Source organism: Homarus americanus, unplaced genomic scaffold, assembly GCF_018991925.1.
Source record: "Homarus americanus isolate GMGI-L3 unplaced genomic scaffold, GMGI_Hamer_2.0 scaffold48406, whole genome shotgun sequence".
Taxonomy (NCBI): domain Eukaryota; kingdom Metazoa; phylum Arthropoda; class Malacostraca; order Decapoda; family Nephropidae; genus Homarus; species Homarus americanus.
Genome location: NW_024753828.1, coordinates 793,500 through 817,385, shown reverse-complemented (window position 1 = coordinate 817,385; position 23,886 = coordinate 793,500). Strand labels below are relative to the sequence as shown.

Below are 23,886 nucleotides of genomic sequence, written 5' to 3'. Positions count from 1 at the left end.
ATATGAAATTCATTTTTGGCAGGATAATTGACACTTTTCAGGAACCGGCGCGAAATTTAATTACGCACCTAAAGAGTTAATGATCATAGCTACAATGTCACTAATACAGTACACCTGTACATGCAACAAGATGACCAATAAATTGACCAATGATCATGTGAATAGTAATGAGGAAGTGGCCCATGGTCCCAGCATTGCTTGTATCTCTTCCATGAACAGATACCTTTAAGAGGTGGGGAAACAGCTTGCTTCAATGATGTCAAAGGTGGTGCTGGATCAGCTCACCCATACCAGGAGGATCGTGAATGAAAAATCAAAGATATGTCCCTGTCCTTCACTTTTGGAGCCAAAATTACTTCTTCTTCCCATACCTTTGAAACTGTACTAGCTCCTACTTAAAAATTAAATTCTCTGGCTAGCTCTTATACAGGGGGAAATCTGTCGTGCCCAGTTGTTGTAGAACTTTTTGTGACGAGTGGACACCAAGAGAATTATTTACAAGAACGAGTGTAAAAGCCATTATGCTCAGAGAACCATTTAATTACTGTACTACAATTAAGTCTCTTATCCATTATCATCATCATTAGTCATTACAGGGTGTACCATCATTTTATGACCATATTCTATGTTAGTGTAGATTAGCTGGGTTATTTCTGTGCCTTTCAAAACAAAATAAAACAGTCAAAATCACTGAAATCAAAGTGTATGGGATTTTATTTTCATCAAGCTCTGTCTGTACCTGTCCCAAAAATCTTAATCGCTTTACTCGTACGAGTTGTAACTATAGCTTCTTAGTAACAATGTAACACAGTAAAGGCGAGAATATAATATCTCTTACCTTTACCAAGTGTGTATCTGTTGGGGTGACTATTACGTGTATAAAAACTACCTGTGAAGCGGTCATATATGTAACAACCTTCCTGGGTTGTCACCACTTGTAACAATCACTTGTGAAGCATGTTACCTTATATTCTAGACGAACTAAAATATAGATCAAAGTTTATTGGGTCTTCAGTAACGAAATCCAATAGGTTCCTTTTGTGTATTTATTATAAAAGGGTCCTATGTATACTTTCAAAAAGGATTATCACCGTAACTTAATCACTGTAGCTATGAGTGTTAAATGAGGATGGAGGCTATCATAAAGTAGCTCTTTTAAAATAAGTCTGATTGATGTGAGAGTGGGAGTACTCTTGAGGGAGAACGGAATATATCCGACATCCTCCCTCGAAAGAAAGACGGAGCACCTCAACGATGGCTCTAAATAACATCTTCCTTTCGTCAGGGTTATCAAACTACTGCCCGCAATAGGAGGCCAGAGAGCCGGTTACTTAATCCTTAGCTCAGCACCAAATGACACGACTTCCCGTCGGCACACCTTATCATGTGCTCTGAACATGAACTTCATAGCTTGTGGAAAGTTACAGGGGGTGATAGTTATACAAGTCTAATGTAATTAACCCACATTTATAAAAATACTTCTGCCTAATAAGACAGTGGCTAATACAGAATGATTGGGACCATAACTGCTTTTAGTTCATAAGGTTTTCCCTTCAGATCTGTCTACTTCTTGAAATCTACACAGTGTGTCCTTTGCTAACCTTCACCAATTACTACTGTATATCTAAATTCATAATTAATATAAATGGTAGGGAAGACTCTAGCTTGTACAGTGTTGCATACTCATGTGCAGATTTGGCCAGAGCATCCCCACTTTCTTAAAGAGACTACTTTTCTGTCTTCAAGGAACAGAAACATTAAAGATGTTCGGTTAAGTGTGGTTGGTAAGTGTGTGGCTGGATAAAGGGTCCAGCTGGGCATACAGTAACACAGTGGTGGAATGATAAAGCACACAGAATGATAAAGGAAAAAATGAGATTGTATAAAGCCTGGAAGGATGGTGAGAAGGAAAAATAACTGAAGGCCAAGCACAAGGCCAGAAGAGAGGTTTACAAGGCTTAGAAACAAGGAACAGGATGCTTTTACAGAAAAGTTGCATAGTACAGATGCTAGAGGTGAGGTATGCAGAATAGCAAGGCAAATGGTGGGTGAATAGTGCATAAAAAATTACTGTGGTAATGAGGAAAATAAGGATGCCTGAAGGAAATACTAAGGTCACCTACTGAATGAGGAGTTAGAATGGAATAGGAACAGCCTAGATGTAGCAGACGGTACATTGACCATGTCCAAGGATTGGAAGAGAATCAATGAGTTAAGAAAGTGATTGACAAGAGGAAGAAAATGGAATGGCTGCTGGCAGCTCTGGAATAGTTGCAGAAATTGTGAAAGTATCAGATGATGCTGGCTGATGGTGACCAAATTGACTAATGCAATTATAATGAAATAATTTGTTCCAGCTGACTAAATGAACATGACTGCATATACTGACAAGGGAAAAGGTAATACAACTGACTGTGGAAACTACATTAGTCTACAGCTGTTACATAAGGTTATAAACAAAGTTGAAAGAGTGGTCAAGAAAGTGATAAAGGAGAGAGTGAACAATATAAAATGCAGCTTGAGTTCATATCAGCAAGAGGGAGAAAAGGCTGTTCTTTGTATATGTAGACTTAAAGAACTATCATATGATAACAAACATAAAGCTGAAGTCCCCACTGGGGTAGTGGATGATGTGAGTAAAAAAATTACAAGGGAAAAAAGAAGAGGCAGGGTATAGGTACAAGTGGGACACAAGTAAATCTGGTGGGACTGTCAAGAGCACAAACAAATAATGAAGTGAGGCAGGAACACAGATAGCTTACCTTCAAATTACACTCAAACAATAAAGGTAAGAGTAATGCTATGGAAACTCAAAATACTTTGCAGGCAATCAAAACTCCTGAACATCATAAAATTGTAAACTCACTTGCACACAAACACCGTTTTTTCCACTGGTTATTTATTTTCGTAAAATGAACTTTCCTGTAAGTCAGACATTTAGTGTCGATCGGAAAAAAATGCTTTCCGAGAACCGTGGTGTCTATATTTCATTGTATTTTTATTCTTCTTTCCTTTCAACTATTTTCCAGCTGAATGCAGGGTGGCAAAATATAAGAATAAATATTGTATACACACAAGTATTTTTTCCTTTAGTTATTGTCCTTCATTCAATTTTACAGGTACAAAATATGTGCTCTGCCATGACACTCCTATCACTGCAAACAAGTTAGCATCACCTGTTACCAGTACAGTACCGCATAGCCATTCCCAAAAATTACTTGATGCCATGCGCTAAATTCCCTGATGCACTGGATGCCCATTCCTCAGACTTCAAGAGCATCCTTCAACACATCTTTCTATCTCCTTCCTGGCCTTCTCCTCTTCCTAACTACCACCCACCTCTGAATTAATTAATCTTGTTACTTATCTTTCACTTCCTAGTCTCATAATATGTTTCCTCATTGTAAAGTATCACATAAATGTGTTAAAATTACCCATCAACCTAAATAGTTTAATGATGTGTTCATAAATACATCTAGTTTGGGAAGAGGTTTATCCTCCTCCCTGAAGTCAGTCAGAGATCTCCCTTATTTAACTCTGCACCCCTATCCAATCATGCCAGTGTTAATTGGTGAGTTCCACATTTCCCTGACAAATCCCCAGCACTGTTCATACATTCAGTTGAAAATCCTTTTTGTTTCAAACAACACACTGTATCAACATACTATATTTCCCTTGATAATCTTAAAAGTGATAAAACTTTACCACAATAAAGTTTTTGTTCATGTAAAATTCTACACAGATCATCCTATATCCTCGAAGGAGAACATAAGCATACATAATTTGAGAACTTTCCAATTAAAGGGAGAAAACATTCACTAATTTCCAACAGCATGTACAATAACTATTGCACATGTTTATAATCTGCTACAGAGATGACTGTGGAAGCACCCAACTGTGGTTTATAATAACGATCTCTGGTGACATGACAGGTTAAGGACCATGAACTGAGGATAAGTTAACCACAAGTAAGCAATTTCCTTTTAGCCTTATTTTTCTCTAGATGATGATTCATATCTTTCAAGGATGGAAAAATAGGTACAGTACAGTATATTAATAATTATAAGCTTATAATTCTTCTCATTCTCACTTTTCTTTATTACTCACCTTATCTTTTCTATTTGTTTGCCTCTAACAAATTAGTGCCACATCCACATCAGCAGCCTGGGGCATCTTTGTTAATTTACTTATTTCATTTAAATATCTTGATCCTTTTTAAACACACAAACATGTTAAAACCTCTTTAGAAATCTACGCTGTAACAATAATAACAAAAACCCAGTAAACATTTCAGCTGATTTCTGGAAAACCTTTACTGTAAAAAAGAAAGTCTTCATACTGACACATGATTATTCAGATTGGAGGGAGTTCCGTATTCATGTTCTCTACACAGATCAATGGTGTCTTAACTGAAGTTACCTGGTACAGTAAACACAAGATTACTGCATTTGTATTTCCTTATACGCTCACCACCGTTTTCTTTTTCTTCAGGAGCATTTTATATTTGACGGAGAGATGTACACCCATATTATTAAACATCTTCCCTTGAAGAGGGTCGTCATGTTTCAACCCGAGTTTTAAACTAAATGAGTCCTGAGGGACACCGCAGTAGAGTACTTAACGGGGTGATGTGGCGGTAAAATGAATTAATTCCAATAAAATTAATTTATAATACTGAAATTAGTTAAACTTACCGCCACACCACCCCGTTAAGTACTGTACTGCGGTGTCCCTCAGGACTCATTTACTTTAAAACTCGGGTTGAAACATGACGAACCTCTTCAAGGGAAGATGTTGTTTAATAATACGGGCGTTCATAGAAGCTTATTATATATCTCACCTTTTGAGTTCTTTTTTTTCCTTCACTGCATATGTTAAGAACACCATTGCATTGTTTACATACCTTCTATTATTCCTGAAGCTGTCATGGCAGTTGGAAACATAAGGCCAGTGTCCCGTACGTCATCAAATCGAGTCATCAGTCCTGGAAGTCTGAGAGCAAACATATTTAGTATTAATTTAACTCCCAGCAAGACACTGTATACAGAAGTGGTTGAAGAATATAAAAGCTGTGACAATGTCTTCAATGGACATGTGATTGAAAGAGTTAAACTATTTAAAATCTTAATATGATATTCACTAATCAGGGAAGAAAAAAGAATTATATATTATGTCACTCGGGGCCTAATAAGTAGCAAATGTACTTAAGGAAAATTACTATAATATGACACTTAGTATTCATCACAAGTATATAACAAAGAGGGGTGACCCTGCCTACTTCATGTACAATCCACTCATTATTATATTTTCGATTTGGCGAGTCCCTTAAGTAGTGCAAGTAAATCAGCCTCGAAGCATGTACAGTACCCAATCCTAAATTCCTTGAAGTTTACAAACCTCAACTCAAATCATTCATGAAGTGAAGAAGGCAGCCTCTTAAACTGAAGATGCAAGAGACAGAAGTGCTGACAGACAATGAAATCAATAATCAATAGCCCAAAGGAATGGGAGGACCCCCAGCAGTGGTGCAAAGGACACTAACATAACAGTTAAATATTTGAGACTTTAAAATTTTCATTATTTTTGTATGGGAAACCAACAATATGCATACTTTTCATTTACATTTACAAACCCTAAAAAGCTTTATATAGGTTTTTAAAATAACTTGAAAACAGGAGGCAATTTAGCCACCAGTGGTTAAAAATGTGATGGTTACCGCACGAAAAAATAAATACTGTACAGTCAACCCTCACTTTACGCGGTCCCACATTCCGCGTTTCCACGTTTACGCGGTACCCTGCCGAAACCGGAATGCTCACATTCCGCGGTGCGTGTACCCCTTTACGCGGAGAGCGGCTGGCGAGCCGCACCATTTTTGGATCCAAACCTCCCGCCATCCGGCATGTTGTGTAAGCGGCACGAGCAGGGTGCGCACAAGGTCGCCCAGTCATCAAAACATTACCGAGTTCTTCACCCGCCACCCACCACAGCCGGCCCAAGTCAGTGATAGTGATAATTATAGAGAGGATATGGACTTATATGGACTTTGAGGGGTTTGACAAAGAGGCCCTATAAGCCTCTGTGGTGGATAGTGATACAATTGATACAAGTGATACAGGTGAGGGCCAATATAATCTGCCCTCTGCCTCGGAACCAACCCCCCATCCCCGTGTGCCCAGCCATCTTTTCTACTAATGTAAGTGTTAAAAAACCTAATATTATTTATATTTCTCTTAATTATTAATTGTGTGTGCATACCATCATAAAATTAAGAAGCTATTTTTACTACAACGTAGGTATTGTGTCTGAAAAAGTGGAGTTTGGGGGTCGGCCCGGTCTCTATTTCAATTAATCCCATATGTTATGTTGTTCACTTTACGCGTTTCTCACTTTCCGCGGTACCCTGTGGGTTGAATTAACCGCGTAAAGTGAGGGTTCACTGTATTCTGGTTTGGCTATAATATAAATAATTAAACCATAATCTGCTTCAAAAAATGCAAGACAGCATAATGATGAGGAATATTTCAGTGCACATCATTAGCTAAGAATTTTAATATGCATTTAAGTTCATTAAATTTATTTAAAGATATACAGATGGGAATGTTTCAAGAGTCTGGGCACAAGATAAGAAGGATAATGGAAAGAATGTACAGTATGTGAAAGTGTAAGTGAGTGGTACAAATGAGGTAAGTGGACAAAGAGGGGAGGCGTCTCCAAAAAATTAAAATGGAGAATAAATAAGAAAATATATAATCTAAATACAAAGGGTGGGTGTATTTGCCTGGGAATAGAAAGACATGAAGGGTACTATGAAATGCACCTGCAGGATAGTGTGAAATAACTAAAGCAGAGGAGCATGCAAAAATCAAATAGTATATGGGATTTATTTGTAAGGGGTAAGGATGGATGAACAGGTGCATGTACAGTGATCCCTCGGTTAACGAATTACCTTCCATAAGATTCTTCACTTCGGTTAACAAAAAAATTTCGGTTAACGAATTCCTTACAAATTTTTCCCAACATGTTTTCGCCTGCTCACCAGCTGTAGTATTAGTCCGCCAATACAGTAATCGGTTTTAGGGCTTAAATTCGTTACCATTTGAGTAAATATCAAGAAGATTGTACTATTCAATAATTGTCCAAGTCTTATATTAAAGTTGTTAGTCATTTTAACAATTATTTAATATAATTGAAGTGCAGGGAACTAGTTTTTAGTGCGCCAAACAGCCACTCAACACACCCAAAATGGCGTCAGTGTGTGTCCCTGCTCAGTGGAGGAAGCTTCTTGCTTGAACATAAACTATTTTTACAGTACAGTCACCCCTCGGTTAACGAACTCAATCCGTTCCAGAAGGTCGTTCGTTAACCGAAAAGTTCGTTAACCGAAACCATTGTTTCAATGGGTTTTTGGGTAATTGGTTCCAGCTCACCGAAAATTTCCTAAATTCAACAAAAATGGTAGAAAAGTTCACTTACTTTGAGGTGTGTATGTAGAAGGCTCCTGGATGATGATGATGATGATGGGAATTAGAATGGGGGTGGAGGAGAAGGAAGAAGAGAAGGCATTGGGGTGGAAGAGAAGTCACCCCATGGCACCATTTCACCCATAAAATTTTAGTTCTCTTGGTGTATTTCAAGATTATTTTCTTTAAATCAACACTGCACTGCATTATATATTGTCAATATATAAAATATATTTCAAAATGACCAATAATTTGCTTGGAAACACAGAAAAAAAGCGTTTAGTTGAAGAGAGTCTCAAGCAAGATGTTACCTACACTGAAAACAGAGAGACTAACGCCTGTCTGGTGTGTTAACAGGCTGGATGGCACGCCAGAAACTAGTTTCTTTACCTTCAATTATGTTCAATAATTGTTAAAATGACGAAAAAAGTTAATATTAAACTTTTAAAATTAATGAATAGTATAAACTTCTTGATATTTACTAAAATAGTAAGGAATTTAAGCCCTAAAACCGATTACTGTATTGGTGGACTGATACTAAAGCTGGTTGCCCGGTCAGTGCAAGCGAAAACATGTTTAGGTCGGTTAGTAAGAAATTCGTTAACCGAATTTTTTTTCGTTAACCGAATTGAAGATCCTTATGGAAGGCAGTTCGTTAACCGAAATTTCGTTAACCGAGGAGTTCGTTAAACGAGGGGTCACTGTACAATTATTGGTCATTCTGAAGTTTATTTTACATATTGACAATATATAATGTAGTGCAGTGTTGATTTAAAGAAAATAATCTTGAATTACACCAAGTAAACTAAAATTTTATGGGTGAAATGGCGGCATGGGGTGATGTCTCTTCCACCCCAATGCCTTCTCTTCTCTCTTCTCCCTTCTCCTCCACCCCCATTCTAATTCCCATCATCATCATCATCAACCAGGAGCCTTCTACATGCACACCTCAAAGTAAGTGTACTTTACTGCATTTATTTTTAGTTTGTATGTAATTTTCGGTGAGCTAGAACCAATTACCCAAAATCCCATTGAAACAATGGTTTCGGTTAACGAACAACCTTCTGGAACGAATTGTGTTCGTTAACCGAGGGACCACTGTATGGTGAAAAAGAGGCTAAAAATGAGATGGAAAAATGGAGGAAAGGTGTGTGCAGATAAGGGGGATGATAATATGGATGAGTATGTAGAGTTGTACATGGAGAGAAGGGAGTATGGGGGAGAGAGGTGAGAGAGTGGAAGAGTGTACAGAATTGTGCAGGGATGAGAATCCTTAGTAAAAACAACTGTCATTTACTTAGAACATGAAAAATAATGCAACATATGTAAGTAGATCAATTACATTCTTTGTGGGAAAGAAAATATAAATTACAGTATTATCAATGAATAAATCAATTTTATTCAAATTATCAACATAATGTATTAAGAAATAAAATCTTCCCAAACTGCATTTATGATTTTTTTAATTCTGCGTTTACCCAGCTATTGCACAAACATTCAATCACTCTACCATCTCCCTTAACTTCCCTACATTGATTCTCACTACCTTCAAACAAACATACCCAAGGATAGTCACTTAAGATGTTGAAGACTTTATTTACAGCCAAAATTCTTTCTAACAATGGTGCCAAAAGAAGTAACAAGTCATCTGCCACAAAATAACAAAGTACAAGAAGCCATTAAGACCAGACAGTGATGGCATAAAATGTGGATTACTGGGCTTGACTGATATCTTATGATCTACATAACAAGTCTAGGAACTATTCATCAACTCCCACATACATGGGAGGGACAGGTGCAGGTATAGAAGGCCTCCCTTTCTCCGGAGGGCAGAAACAAAGCCAGTTAGTTACTCGAGGAAGGAGATGCCACAATACAGCTAGACTTTAAAGATGCTTTCAGAGACTTCTTTAGGCAATGATAAGGTAAACCAATAACAATAATCCATTACCCAACCATTCAAAGACCCTAATTTGATTTTCTTACTCCAATTGAAATTTTCAAATTACCATGTTACAATTGTTACATCAGAATAAATTACAATGTTCACTTATTTTTCATCTTGCCTTAACACCAATGATTCTTAATTTCCTCTACTCATATAACAATAACTATTAAATCTACTTTTCACTAGTACTATATTACACCCCTTACCTTTGGATGCACATTACATTCAACAACAATTCCAATACATGTACACAAGGAACTCACTTTGCTGGTGGAACACTGTGTTTCTTCGTCAAATCCGCTCTAAGTCTTTCACCATAGTGTTTGTAACATTCCACCAAGGTATTGAATGCACAGTCTCTCACCAGCGCTGTTGGATCTGACAGAAGTTTGACGATGTGTGGGATGAGACGCGACACTGTCACTGAAGTTGCACTATGACTGAAAAATGATAAAATCTTGTAATACAAGTAAATTATTAATTTGCTTACACGATATGCACAAAGAATTATTAATAACCTAAGTCATGAAGTACCTAAGAAACAATACAAGCCACCACTCTGAAAAAAATATAAAGTAAAAAACAAAACAAAAACATGATGAATATTTGACTATGAAATCAGCATTCAGAATCTTATAGAACACCACCAAACTGTATATGGTTACACATTTATCCATACTAGCACCATTTTTACTACTAAATCCCTTTTCTGTCATACTTCTGGTTACCTATCACCTGGTAACAGTCACCTCAATAACATTCTGATGTGATCACTAATTCCCAATGCCTTTTTATTTTACTGTACATGTGAATTTTGATTTTATCAATAATACTGTAAGTCATAATGTGGTACAGTATCACCTACCAGTAATACCTTTGAAATATCCACTTTCTGTGTCTCACAACCTCCTCTCAAGGTTTTGATCTTATCCATGTTCTCTACAAGCTGCAACAAACAGCCTGCTGCTTCCTGATCAAATAGATTTAGTACATCTACACATCCCACTGCTCCAGTAACCACACACATAAAACTTAATATTAAGCCCTTTCCAAAGAATGTCACAAATGATGATTCCTTAGCTATGATATCTAACCATTGGGGGAGGCTTACTTCTCAACCTTTTTAACCTTTTGTAAATATATTCAAGCAGATGAGTAGCAGCATGTGTTGTCAGTTGTGAATTATCAACTTATGGGTGCAAACCAATGATATGTACTGCACCATGCTGTATGTGAGACCCAATAGTCCTTAAAATTCCCAAATCTAGAAAGCCTCTAAAACAAAGTGTGCCAGACATTCAGGAGGCTGATGTATGAGGGTGAAGCATGGCTTTGGATGCAAGAGGAAGAAGCATATTAGAGGTGACAGAAATGATGTACAGTACAGGTACCTGAGAGAAGCATGCAGAGTGAATGGGATCCAAATACTGTACAGTACTTACAAATATAGACCAGTACAGAAATAGGGAGATATCGAAGTAAAGGAAGTGTTGGACAGTGAGTAAATCAGGGTTTGGTCAGGTGGTACAGATATAGTGAGAGAATGTAAAGATAAAGATTAGTAAAACAAGTATATAATTCTGAGTTAGATGGCAAAAGAGGGTAGGGAAGACCAAGAGCGATGAGGAGGGATGAGGTGAAGAATGATTTAGAAACAAGAGATGGACACCCAGGAAGTAGCAGTGTGTGCGACTGTATGGAGAGTATAGCATCAAGTATTTTTGTGGGAAAATGTGAGTGTACTTGTTTGAAGCAACAAGGGTAAACTATATTTAGTGCCTTGTTGTATAAGTGAATACCTATTACAGAACATATCTTTTACAGTAGTAAGAATTGATGAAAAAACAAATGAAGGGAAAATATATATGTACAATTGGTCTTGTTTCCAGCCACACTTCATTAAGAAAGAAATGGCTTGGATGGGAAAAAATGTTGCTGCTGCTGTCTGGAGGAAAGTTAACATTATCACATGAGAAATGACAGCTCCATTGAGGGTTTTATTGTGCAAACCCACAGCTTATTGGTTGTGGTAATCTTTACTTTGGTGAAAGAGTATACTGTATTACTGAACACTGTTTTACATGCTACACGGGGCTAGGAATAAGAATGAGTGGTAATCAAGAGAACATACATTACTGAACTACAAATGGCAAAGTAGATGTATTACAGTGTGCATATACTGTACTGCGACTGACATGTACACATGTTTATACTGCATTTACAAACTGGGAATATGAATGATAGAACATTTGTAGGATGGAAAAGTGAAAAGATAGACACAAAAAATGCATATGAAAAGGGTGACAAACATACTCAATGTCAATGCATGGAGGAGGAGGAGGAGGAGTAGGAGGGATGCCAATTGTAAGGTGGATAGTGAATCAAATAGCATGAGAATAAGAAGGTTGTTTGCATGGAGGAATGCATGGAACTGCATGCAGTTGTGGGGATACAAAGAAAAGGTTAACTTAAGGGCACAGTGTAGGAAATGAGCCAGTATGAAATACTGTACTGTACAGTACTGCATATAAAGGGTTGACTTATTACTATACAGTATTGTACTGTATATTAAAAGCACAATGTGACATTACAGTATTTTCATAGCCCCCCTCCCCCCTGCTGGTAAGAAAAATGTGCTCACAGGTGTACTGGTACAATGTATGCAATGTTCAATCCTCTACAAATGGATTTTATTTTTTTTAACTGATTTTAGCTAGTACATATGCATTCAATTATTATAAAATAACTTTACACACTGCCTCACTCAAGTAAAATAACATTAATAATAACTCTGTTGCACACAATGTATTTGGGGTCAAAGACAAACCATCAGTGGAAGAAAGCAAAAAAAGCACTGCCTCAAAGCAATGCTTCTAAGGTAAGAAAAACTCACTGATCTACAATGTGAAAGTTAAAAAATCTGCTAATACTCACTTGGTTAAAGTATTCTGAAGACAGGTCATAGCCTCCTCTCTGACTTTGCCATTTTTGTGTGAAAAGGCAGGTAAAAGCCTTTCAAACATGCTATTTGGGGACAATACATGGTCCATCAACGCGGAGAGTAGTAGTTGTGCCTTTTCTCGAACTGCATCTTTGCTGTCGCCTGCAAAAGTGAAAAAGCATGAGCAATCACAGTACTGTACCTAAAAGAAATTTATTGGCTTTATACAGTTTGTAATTTTTTTTAATTCTAATATGCAACACAACATCAGAGGCAGCACAATCCTCATATCATTCTTTGTAACATCATGGATACTGTATATGAGTTATGCACTGTCACAATGAAACATTACTAGAGCACATCTAAGCACACTGTACAGTACATGAATGACAAATAAAACAATATCTTTCACCCCATTTTTTTAAGAAGCAATATGGTTCATAGGGGCAAAATACTGGCACCTTATAATTGAATACTATATGGTTATTACCATTGTCAAGTCATAACAATTAAAACCATAATTAGGATTCATTCATGGAAGACAACAAGAGTACAGTACAGTAATCTGTTTCTACGTCATACAGAGCTTCTTGAGAGATATCTTTAATCCAACTTTATCAGTACAGATGTTAATAAACCTTAATGTATATTCAGTTAAAAATTTTATTCCTAATATACGTGAAAAATAAATTCACTATGAATTAAGCACAGTACAGTACCCACCAGTCCATTTATGTCTGGTAAACCATAACAATATTAATCTCCAAGAGATACTACAGGGGGGATGTTCAATGTGTACAGTACAGTACAGTGCTCTACTTTAAGCTTATTGAAGCTGTATCTTTAATAATAATAATAATAATAATAATAATAATAATAACAATTAATGCTGTATTATTACACAAATATTTATCAAAAAATTTTTAATTATCATTAGAAACACGCACACTTTTCTGCTCTCTTCTACTATATATCCCGGTATTCTTTTATTTTATTACAGGTACACATAACGTAACTAATGCACCTCCAATTACAGTACAATAAACACTTTTACCCTCAAAACAGAACTACAGTACTGGTACCAAATGTCACACGGTCACTTCACACTGATTATAATCATATCTCTTTAGTAGATAATTATCTACTAAAGAGATATGTATCATCAGAATGGAAAACGCACACCAATAATGGAAGAGAGTCGAACACCACGAATTAACCATGAAACACTTTACAACCCCCCCCCCTCCCCTCCTTTAAACGGGTCACCTAAAGAATCTCCATCCCAGCTTAGTGCATAAGATTAACCACCCTAACACTGTTGGGGGGAGGTTAGGTTGGTTAATCTTTAGGTGAAATAAGAATGGGGTGTGGATTCTTTCAGGTAATCCAAATAAAATGAACTCCTTGTATTTTGCAGTGTATGTTGTTACGGTGAGGGGTGTGGGTAGTGAGACAATTGTACTCACCTAGTCTGTCAGTAACGGCGGGGATGACGGAGGAGAGGTAAGGTCGAAAGTCTTCCTTCATGCGCTCCACCAGGAATGTCATCACCTCCAACCCATTCAGAGTCACCTGCAAATTTAAAACATAATTAATAACATGTTACATAAAATCTTAAATATTACAATGCAATATATTGATAAGACAAGTAGTTAAGATAATGTAGCCACCAGTTACGAAACGCCATTTGAAACTCTCATTACTGTTCACTCATGTAGGCCTACAGTATATGTATATACAGTGACCCCTCGTTTAACGAACACCTCGGTTAACGTAATTTCGATTAACGAACTGCCTTCCATAAGGATCTTCAATTCGGTTAACGAAAAAAAATTCGCTTAACGAACTTCTTACGAACCGACCTCAACATGTTTTCGCTTGCACTGACCGGGCAACCAGCTTTAGTATCAGTCCGCCAATACATTAATCGGTTCTAGGGCTTAAATTCCTTACTATTTTTGTAAATATCAAGAAGTTTATACTATTCAATAATTTTAAAAGTTTAATATTCAATTTTTTAGTCATTTTAACAATTATTGAACAAAATTGAAGGTAAAGTGACTAGTTTAATGCGCGGCATCCAGCCTCTTAACACAGCAAACAGGCGTCAGTCTCTCTCTGTTTTCACTGGAGGTAACATCTTGCTTGAGACTCTCTTCAACTAAACGCTTTTTTTCTGTGTTTCCAAGCAAATTATTGGTCATTTTGAAAATTATTTTACATATTGACAATATATAGTGCAGTGCAGTGTTATTTTAAAGAAAATATTCTTTATTTACAGCTAGTTTAACTTTGAAAAATACGTGTTGCCATTGTTTGAATCCAGCATGGGGCCTAAGAGATCAAGAAAAGTGATTTCAATCCAAATGAAGCAGGAAATAATAAAAAAACACGAACAAGGTATTAAATCAAATGCGCTATGCAAAGAATATGGCATGTCGGCATCAACTGTGTCGACAATTCTTGCACAAAAAGACAAATTTAAGGAAGTGAACGTGAGAGACAAATCTACAAGAGTGTTTAAAAGTAGATCCCTAATCGTAGAAACTGAGAGGTTACTTATCATCTGGATTAGGGAAAAACAGATGAAAGGTGATTCAGTTTCTGGTGATTTCATTTGTGAAAGAGCCAGGGAGATTTATGAACATTTAAAGACAGATCAACCTAGTTCTTCAGGAACAGAATTTGAAGATTTTCGGGCTAGCAAAGGCTGGTTCGAAAAATTTAAGAAAAGAAGTGACATTTTAAGTGTTGTTAGGCATGGTGAAGCTGCTAGTGCTGATAAAGAAGGGGCAGCAAAGTTTTTAATTGAATTTAAAAAACTGATGGAAGAAGAAAATTATCTTCCACAGCAAGTGTTCAATGTTGACGAAACTGGGCTGTTCTGGAAAAAGATGCCCAAAAGAACATTCATCACCAAGGATGAAGCCTCTTTACCTGGGCATAAACCCATGAAAGACCGTCTCACTCTATTGCTTGGTGCCAATGCTTCAGGGGATTTCCGACTGAAGCCTATGCTTGTCTACCACTCTGAAAACCCCAGGGTGTTCAAGCAACAGAAAGTGGTAAGAACAATGCTTGGAGTTTATTGGAAGTCCAACCGTAAGGCATGGGTGACAAGACAGTTCTTTAATGAATGGGCTATTGATGTGTTTTGCCCCTCTGTCAAGAGCTACCTAACCACCAATAAACTTCCTTTAAAGGCTCTTCTCCTCATGGATAATGCTCCTGGTCATGACCCTGACCTTGCCAGAAATTTGGAGTATAAATTTGACTTTGTGAAAGTGTTGTTTTTGCCTCCAAACACTACATCACTCATACAGCCAATGGACCAGAATGTGATCAGCAACTTCAAGAAGTTGTACATGAAGAAAATGTTTAGGAGGTGTCATCAGGCAACTTCCATTGATCCTGAACTAACACTGAAACAGTTCTGGAAGACACAATTCAACGTCCTGGAGGCTGTAAAATTGATTGTGTCATCATGGCAAGAAGTCTCCAATAGAACCCTCAATTCTTCATGGAAAGCACTGTGGCCATCAGTAGTCCATGATTTTGAGGGATTTGAGGATGACACAGAGTTGGACCAGGAGATTGTGTCCATTGGTCAGTCATTGGGTCTTGAAGTGGAGGAGAAGGATGTGGAAGAGCTTGTGATGTCTCATGAGGAGGAACTTACTCCTAATGACTTGAAGGAACTGGATGAGATGTTACGGGTAGAGGCTGACAGTGGTGAGGAGGAAATTGAAAGTGATGACCATATGTCAGCTAAACAGTTGAAAGATGTGATTTACCACTGGGAGAAGTTCAGGGAACTGGCTTCAAAGCACCCAGAAGTGGAAAAAACTGAACTAACTTTGTGTCATGTTGAGGACTCAGTGGTCTCCTTCTTTAAACATAAGTTAATGGTGAGGAGGACAGATGCCCCACAGACCACAATTGACACTTTCTTCAGTAAAAGGCAGAGGGAACAAGATGCTAGCCCTCAGCCTTCCACTTCAAGAAGGAGAGAGGATGTTCATGGTGGAGAATCTGTCAGTCCAGAGGTTCCTGACATTTTCATGGAAGGTGACTCACCTTCCAAGAAGCAGTAAAATGCTTCTCCTCCACCTCCACTTCCTTCTCTTCTCCCTTCTCCTCCTGCACCTCCCACTTCAAATGCACATCATCACCATCATCCAGGAGCCTTCTACATACACACCTCAAAGTAAGTAAATTTTTCCGCCATTTTTGTTGAAGTTAGGAAATTTTCGGTGAGCTGGAACCAATTACCCAAAAACCCATTGAAACAATGGTTTCGGTTAACGAACGTTTCGGTTAACGAACGACCTTCTGGAACGGATTGAGTTCGTTAACCGAGGGGCCACTGTATATATATATTTTTTTTTACAGGGATTAGCCCAACCGGGCACAGGTCACTGGCCCACATCGGGGGAGGGAATGGGGGTGATGATGATGATGATGATGATGATGATGATGATGATGATGATAATAATTATAATAATAATAAAGAACCATAAAATAATACAAAAATGAAAAAGATCAAGAGTGAGAATGATATATAAATGTACAGATGTTGTGATGTAAGAGAAACAATTGAGACCCTGCAATTGTATGTAAATGAGGCAGAAAGACAGATCAGCAACCTGTCATATGGCAGCAGGGTCTATCATTAGACCTTGGGGGAAAGTAAGTATTTTCTTATAAAATACAGTACTAACTGGATAACAAACGTGTCACCATCTTGAAAAAAATCAATAATTCTCACCTGAAAAAAAATCAGTGTTTTTCATAAGTAAAACTCGCAAGAATAATGGATGAAGCTCAGCTCTCGTCTATTTCAAGTCTCTTCCCAAAAGATTATTCTAAAATATACTGTCGAAAGTTCGAAGCTCCCATTTCCATGCGCTTTCGTGATTATTCACATCTTACAAGAACAGTATGTGAATATTAAATTAAAATTTAATGTCCAGGGGAATTTAATTCTCCTTGGTGAGCAGTGAAGGTAGATCTTCACCAGGCCGGCCACAAGAAATGGTATGGAAGGTGTGTTCAGGTATGGTTCAGACAGTGGCTGGCCCCAGCAAACTGCCAGAACTATGCTAATGAGGTAACTGAGGAACCAATGACACGCTAGAGAATGTTCCACGGCAGCTTAGTCCTCATAAATCCTTGTCCGTAATGTCTTCATTACACTCCTACTTGCATCGTCTGATGCCTCCAACGGCCAGCAGGAGAGACGAAGAACCCATAAAAGTTGACGTGTGGAACTCAAGGGGTGGAGATAGGGTAATAATACGAACTTAGGGAAGGAGGAGCAATACGAGAAGGTACTGTATATAGATAGAGTATAGCAGAGAAGAGGGTATAAGGGATAGAAGGAATATAAATGAAGTGTAGAAGGAATACATGGGAGGAGCAGAAAGAATACAGAAGGGAGGGGAAAAGAATGGGAAAGAAGATGAGAAAGGAGAAAGCAAGGCGAGAAAGAAGGAAAAATAGGAATATGGAATGGTAAAGAAATGGAAATGCGAGGATGAAGAACGAATGTTCGAGAAAAGGAAGAAGAAAACAAAATCTCCCAGGTGAGAGATATCAAAGGTGGAGGGGTGCCAGAGGAAGCATTCAGTTGAGCAGATTTTTTTCCTTGTCAGACATCTCGCAAATCAGAAAACTCACTTTGATAAGGGAAACCGTAAGCATGATACAGAGACCACAGATGATGGATGTACAGAGCGGCGAGTTACCACAGTACAGCACCTCGTTATAATAAAAACATCTAAAATACACTGACTCGAAAACGTAGCTACTATGAGTCACATCTGCAGCATTAGCTTGGTCAGTGGACTGTGCTGGCAGGTGGTCAATATCGACCATGGGAAAGGCTGATAACGTGAGGCAAAGCACAGCCCGATCAGTTATTCCTGGCTGCAGAAGTTGTACGTACAAATGCAAGTTACCATCATGGAGAATCACGTGGTATCACCCAACTGCAGTTCAATGACCCACGATAAAAGTACGGCGGATGTGGTCGCGCGCGGACTCTAAAGACGTGTATAAACAATACTCCAACATCCCAAAACACAGGTAAACGAGACAAATTACGTCTATCAACACACTGGAGACATAACCATCCCAATGAGTAATGCACTAAGATATACTGTAATAATAATAATAATAATAATATAATATGTACTCATTGGCCATGTACATGTCCCATTATACCCCAGTTATCTACCTCATCGGTATAAATTAACCAATACTCAATTTTTACAAAGTGAGATTCGCGCTGCCCTCCAAAAGTCCTTCAGCCTGAGAGGAAAAGTTGAATATAAACAAAAGCCAAGTGTGGATACTGGATATTCAGAAAAATCTAAGGATTTCTAGGGTTATGTCTTCATATCGGGAGCATCAAGCAAACAAGAATATATCGGACAGACACGAGCCAGACGTCATATGTAACGACAATATCCCTCTCGCACTTTGGTGGTCAAGGGCTGTAACGTGCGCGGAATGTATACAGTGATTGAGGGTATAGTATATATTTTATTTTAGTCTTTTTATCTCGTATTTTTGTTTTTCTGTGCCCAGAAAAGCTTGACATTTTAACCACTAGACCAGTGGTTCTCAACCTTGTTTGCCCCATGCACCCCTTTCACCATGTCAGAATGTCATTCCCCCCCTCCTTTCCAAGATTGTCTGCCTCAAAAAGTGCATTCCAAATAATATGAATATAATACTGAAAATCCTTAATTTTTTCCATATTAGTATCACTCCCCCCCCCCTGAAAACCTGAGGGGGGAAATTCCCCCCTAGTTGAGAACCCCTGCACTAGACCATAGACGAATCAAATCAAAATTCTGTGAGAAAAAAGTCCCAGAAAAAATATCAATATGTAATCAGAGAGTTTGTGAAGGTTCAACATGGAAACTGTGAAAGCATAATATGGAGGAAAATTACATTCAACAAAGGATAAACATCATTAAACAACACGAATAGACGCTGATACCGAAAGTCACCGACACAAACCTACACATGACACGCCAAATTAATTAAAACTCAGGATACCTTTAATAGTTGCAATATAATTTCACTGTCCTCCCCAGCTGTAGTGAAACGTGTAGCTAAATGTCTCAAATAACAGTGATTCCTATCAGGTGTGTACGCTGCCCAATACCCAAACCACTGCTGTTAACGGTCATCTCAGACCACTATTCGCATTTACTACGCTGATTTCCCTCGAGCTGCAAGAACAAAGTTCCTTTACCGGACGTTCACTACATGGCTATGTTTAGTTTAACGTAAAATTTTAGTTTGATATTTTTTATACACTAAATAGGATACACATGAAATCGAACGGCACCAACACACACACACACACACACACACACACACACACACATTTATATATATATATATATATATATATATATATATATATATATATATATATATATATATATATATATATATATATATATATAGTACACGGTATATAATCGCGAATCGCGCGCGTGCGCGTTTTGGGGAGGATCTAGATACAGTGGGAAAAATACGATTTTCTGTTAAATCGTTACAATTACAATTTACGACACTATATACTGTTAGTCACTAACTTGACATTTTTACTGAATTCACTGAGGAATTACCAAAATTACTGGGGGAGGGGAGACACCCAGTACATACATACCATGATGAACACTAACTCCCCACATCCACCCTACACTTCACTTCACACACCCGATGAAAAACGACATCCCTCGCTCAAGACATCAACGAGGGAGGACAAACGAGCATCAGGGAAGCACGTGGGCAGGCGTAATAAGCCATCACTGTCACTTTCAAGTAATAACTCAAGAGAGGAAGGTCCACCCAAGAACTACTCCTACACGTCTCCGCCGGCTCGTGAATTTGTGTATCATCATTGAGAAGTCTTCCTCACAAAACACGAACTTCTCTTACACACCACTCACCATAAAGGCTTTCCGGTAACACGATGTTATCACCTACAAAAGTTTCACTATTTAAAATCATCCTGTCCATTAACTTGTCCACGTTTTTTTACCACGCGAGCGTCTTACTGAATCGTGGCAAGTGCCATCAACATATATATATATATATATATATATATATATATATATATATATATATATATATATATATATATATATATATATATATCTAAAAGGAAAATAATGTGTGATTTTATCAAGATTTATCTTATCCACGTTTTCATTGTGGATCTATATATATATATATATATATATATATATATATATATATATATATATATATATATATATATATATATATATATATATATATCTTGATAAATACACGAAAATGGAATAACGGAGTGTGGAGTAGGTACTCTGTTGTTTCCATTTTCCCGTGATTTTATCAAGATTTATCTTATCCACGTGTTCATTGTGATTTACATGAAATATGTCTTGAATGAAGACGAAAGCTAAGGTGCTCCTGTTCCCTTTTCCCATGTGATTTTATCAAGATTTATCTTATCCACGTTTTCATTGTGGATCTACATAATATATATATATATATATATATATATATATATATATATATATATATATATATATATATATATATATATAGAGAGGGTGAGATCAAGTCCACAATGGTCAGGTATTAGGTAAGACCCTACTAATCTTCAAAAAGCACCGCAGCAGTCGGTAGTCAGGTCAGAGGGTAAGATGACCCAACCTTCTCACCTGGTTACAAATCTTCTTAATTACGAAATTATCCAGTTTGTATATATATATATATATATATATATATATATATATATATATATATATATACACACACACACACGCACGAGTATAACTACTTGTCCTAAGAACTTCGGTAATTTGTTTTGTCAAAAGCAATCAAAGACGTTGTCTATACCTTACCTAACCCATACAAACAATTTAATTATTTTATGTCTCATCCATAAAAAATTTGCTATGTAGCTGGTGTAAAAACTGTTACAGTATTATGACTAAACTCGACGACTCCCACACACGTGCGCGCCGAGCCTGCCAGCAACCATCACCCACTCTCGCCCCGACGATATCAGACGAGCTGGTGTTCTGATGATGGCGTCCTTATAGGGCTTCATTACTGGCTGAGGACGCCACACTGGCCGCAGCAATTCCTACACCGGCCTCATCACGCCTAATAAGTCCCAAAGTTTACTCTCACGCTGCTCATCACACACTGGGTGACTGGTCAGTGTGTACTCAGGTGAACCAAGACGCTCATTAGATAACAGTGATCCATAGGTGTTTACAGTATGACAACAAAGCTCTGGTTTAGAAAATGTGGAAACAACTGTATGAGTTTTTTGGTGTAATCAACAAGTTCAATAAACAGGTTGAAGGCAACATCAACAACAAAGTGAAGAAAACAACATTAACAGGTAAAATTTAAAGCAACAGCAACAAGCAGGTGAAGATAACAATACAGTATAGGTAGCTGTGCCAACAAGGGGGATGAAGAACACCTACAGGCAGGAGAACTGTGCTCTGCCGTTGTGCAGGTGATTGAACACAGCTGTGTCATCATGAAGGTGAAAACAGCAACATAAACAACGCAAGAGCTGTAAGTAAACGCAGGTGTGACAACTCGCACATGGTGGCACCAACAAGGAGTAATATGTCTTCAATAATGGATGTGCCTGCTGGTGAATAACAGAATCTTGTGGTCCAGTACAAGGAATTATAAGACCTGTGGACATCCCGAGCTGTTGCTAATGCGCCATGGAGAGGGGCACCTTGCTATTCTCCATCACTGGCTGACACAACATTAGCCACATCCACCTCTCAACTCTAAAACAGAATAATATCCACCAATAACTAACAAATTTCTAATAGAAAAGATTAACACAGCACAACAACTCAAACATGTTGCCATCGCGCACTGCAAAAGCACTAAAAGAGCCATCATCAAAAGGCCCGATTTGTAAAAGTACCATGACTGAAAATGGCATCACCTCTACTGACCGTACACCTACGCGGTCTATCACTACAATTACTTGAACCACTATCATCTACATCAGCTAAATCATTACAAAACTGGTCACCCAAAACACGCACACCTACACCATCGTAACTCATATGAAACCATCAATCATCCACATTCACTAAACCTACACCTCTCGGCGTCACACCACCACTACCACCACCTTACCTCACACTACACTACCACTCCCATCACGTTCAAATGATCGCAGGCATCTCCTATACACCACGTTCCATTGCTAACATAATCCATCAGCAAACTCGTGCCACTCCCAAGCGAGTGTAAGAGTTACAATGCACACCAGGCCACACACCTCACACTAAAGGAAATAGAACCATAAGAGGAGAGGATGATCCTCTCCCCACGCCTCACCCACTCAAAGGACAACCTTCTGAGCCCACATTTTGTATGACTAGGAATCAACAGGAATTTTGCTTGAGCCAGTTCCATACCACCAGTTTGTCTATAGAGATACGTATAATAAGGTTACCATAATAAGAGAATGCTATAACTTATACATTTATTTTTTAAATCTCAAAATACAGTTTTATCATTCCCAAGGGGTTAAACTACACCCGACGCCAGTTTTTCGGATCACCTGAAGAATCATCGCCCCAGCTTATTTCACCTAAAGATTAAATCACCCTAAAACTATTTTGGGGGGATGAGGTTAGGTTAGGATATGTTAGGTTAGATTTAGGTTCGGACAGAATAGGGTTAGGTTAAGTTAGCATTAAGGTAGTTAATCTTCAGGTAAAATAAGCTGGGGCGATGATTCCAACTCAATACTCCGGCTACAACGAGAATAACAATCGCAATATCAGCCCCCCCGACGAAGGTTGCAGTTGAGCGGAATAAAACGGGGGGGGGGGGGGGGGAGAAAAGCGAGACAGGAATGTAGGACAGACTGAGGTATAGGAGAAAGAGGCAAGAGGGCGAGGCAGCAGGAGAGCAGGTGCAGCGGCAAGAGGCATTTAGTCTCGGCCAGGCGTGTGGGAGGGCACTGATCCTCCATTACTGGACATTATCCACCCCAGCTTCGTGTCTCCCACCTAATCAACGGCAAATATCCTGAACTCAATAAGGGTACTTAGCCTACACGCTGAACTCAATTGAACACACCTTAAAATACTGAACACTGATGCTCTGAACATTAATATTCAATGATGTGCAATTATAATCTGACGGAATTACAAAAATACAAACTAATTACACTTAAGCCTTTCAACACAGAACCACAAAACAATCATATATAACATGCTGGGTCGTACGTGACCTGCTGCAATGATAACACAAACTGACCATCATTTACTATATCAAATTTACATCCATACACTTGTATTATACTATGAGATGTAACAAAAGCAGCCATGAATGATCCGAACCTGACTTATATGAGGCTCGATTATAACCAGAATATACTACACTAACACTAAAGGCAAAGGAAGAACAAGAGGGTCGTTTAAAAACATTGCTGGCCAACCAAACTACCAGCTTCCCTCCTTCCA

At 38.1% G+C, this 23,886-nt stretch overlaps 1 protein-coding gene across 1 annotated transcript in view; it reads right to left on the bottom strand.

The window, feature by feature from the left end:
- Positions 1-4,878: 4,878 nt before the first annotated feature.
- LOC121855543 (CLIP-associating protein 1-A-like) overlaps positions 4,879-23,886 on the bottom strand; it is a 56,977-nt gene continuing 37,969 nt past the window's right edge. The window contains exons 2-5 of the mRNA XM_042350533.1: positions 13,819-13,924; positions 12,346-12,514; positions 9,675-9,851; positions 4,879-4,992 (exon numbers count right to left, since the gene is read on the bottom strand). Of these exons, the coding sequence (XP_042206467.1) occupies positions 4,896-4,992; positions 9,675-9,851; positions 12,346-12,514; positions 13,819-13,900 (525 nt within the window). The 5' untranslated portion in view covers positions 13,901-13,924 and the 3' untranslated portion in view covers positions 4,879-4,895. The remainder of the gene's footprint in view (positions 4,993-9,674; positions 9,852-12,345; positions 12,515-13,818; positions 13,925-23,886) is intronic.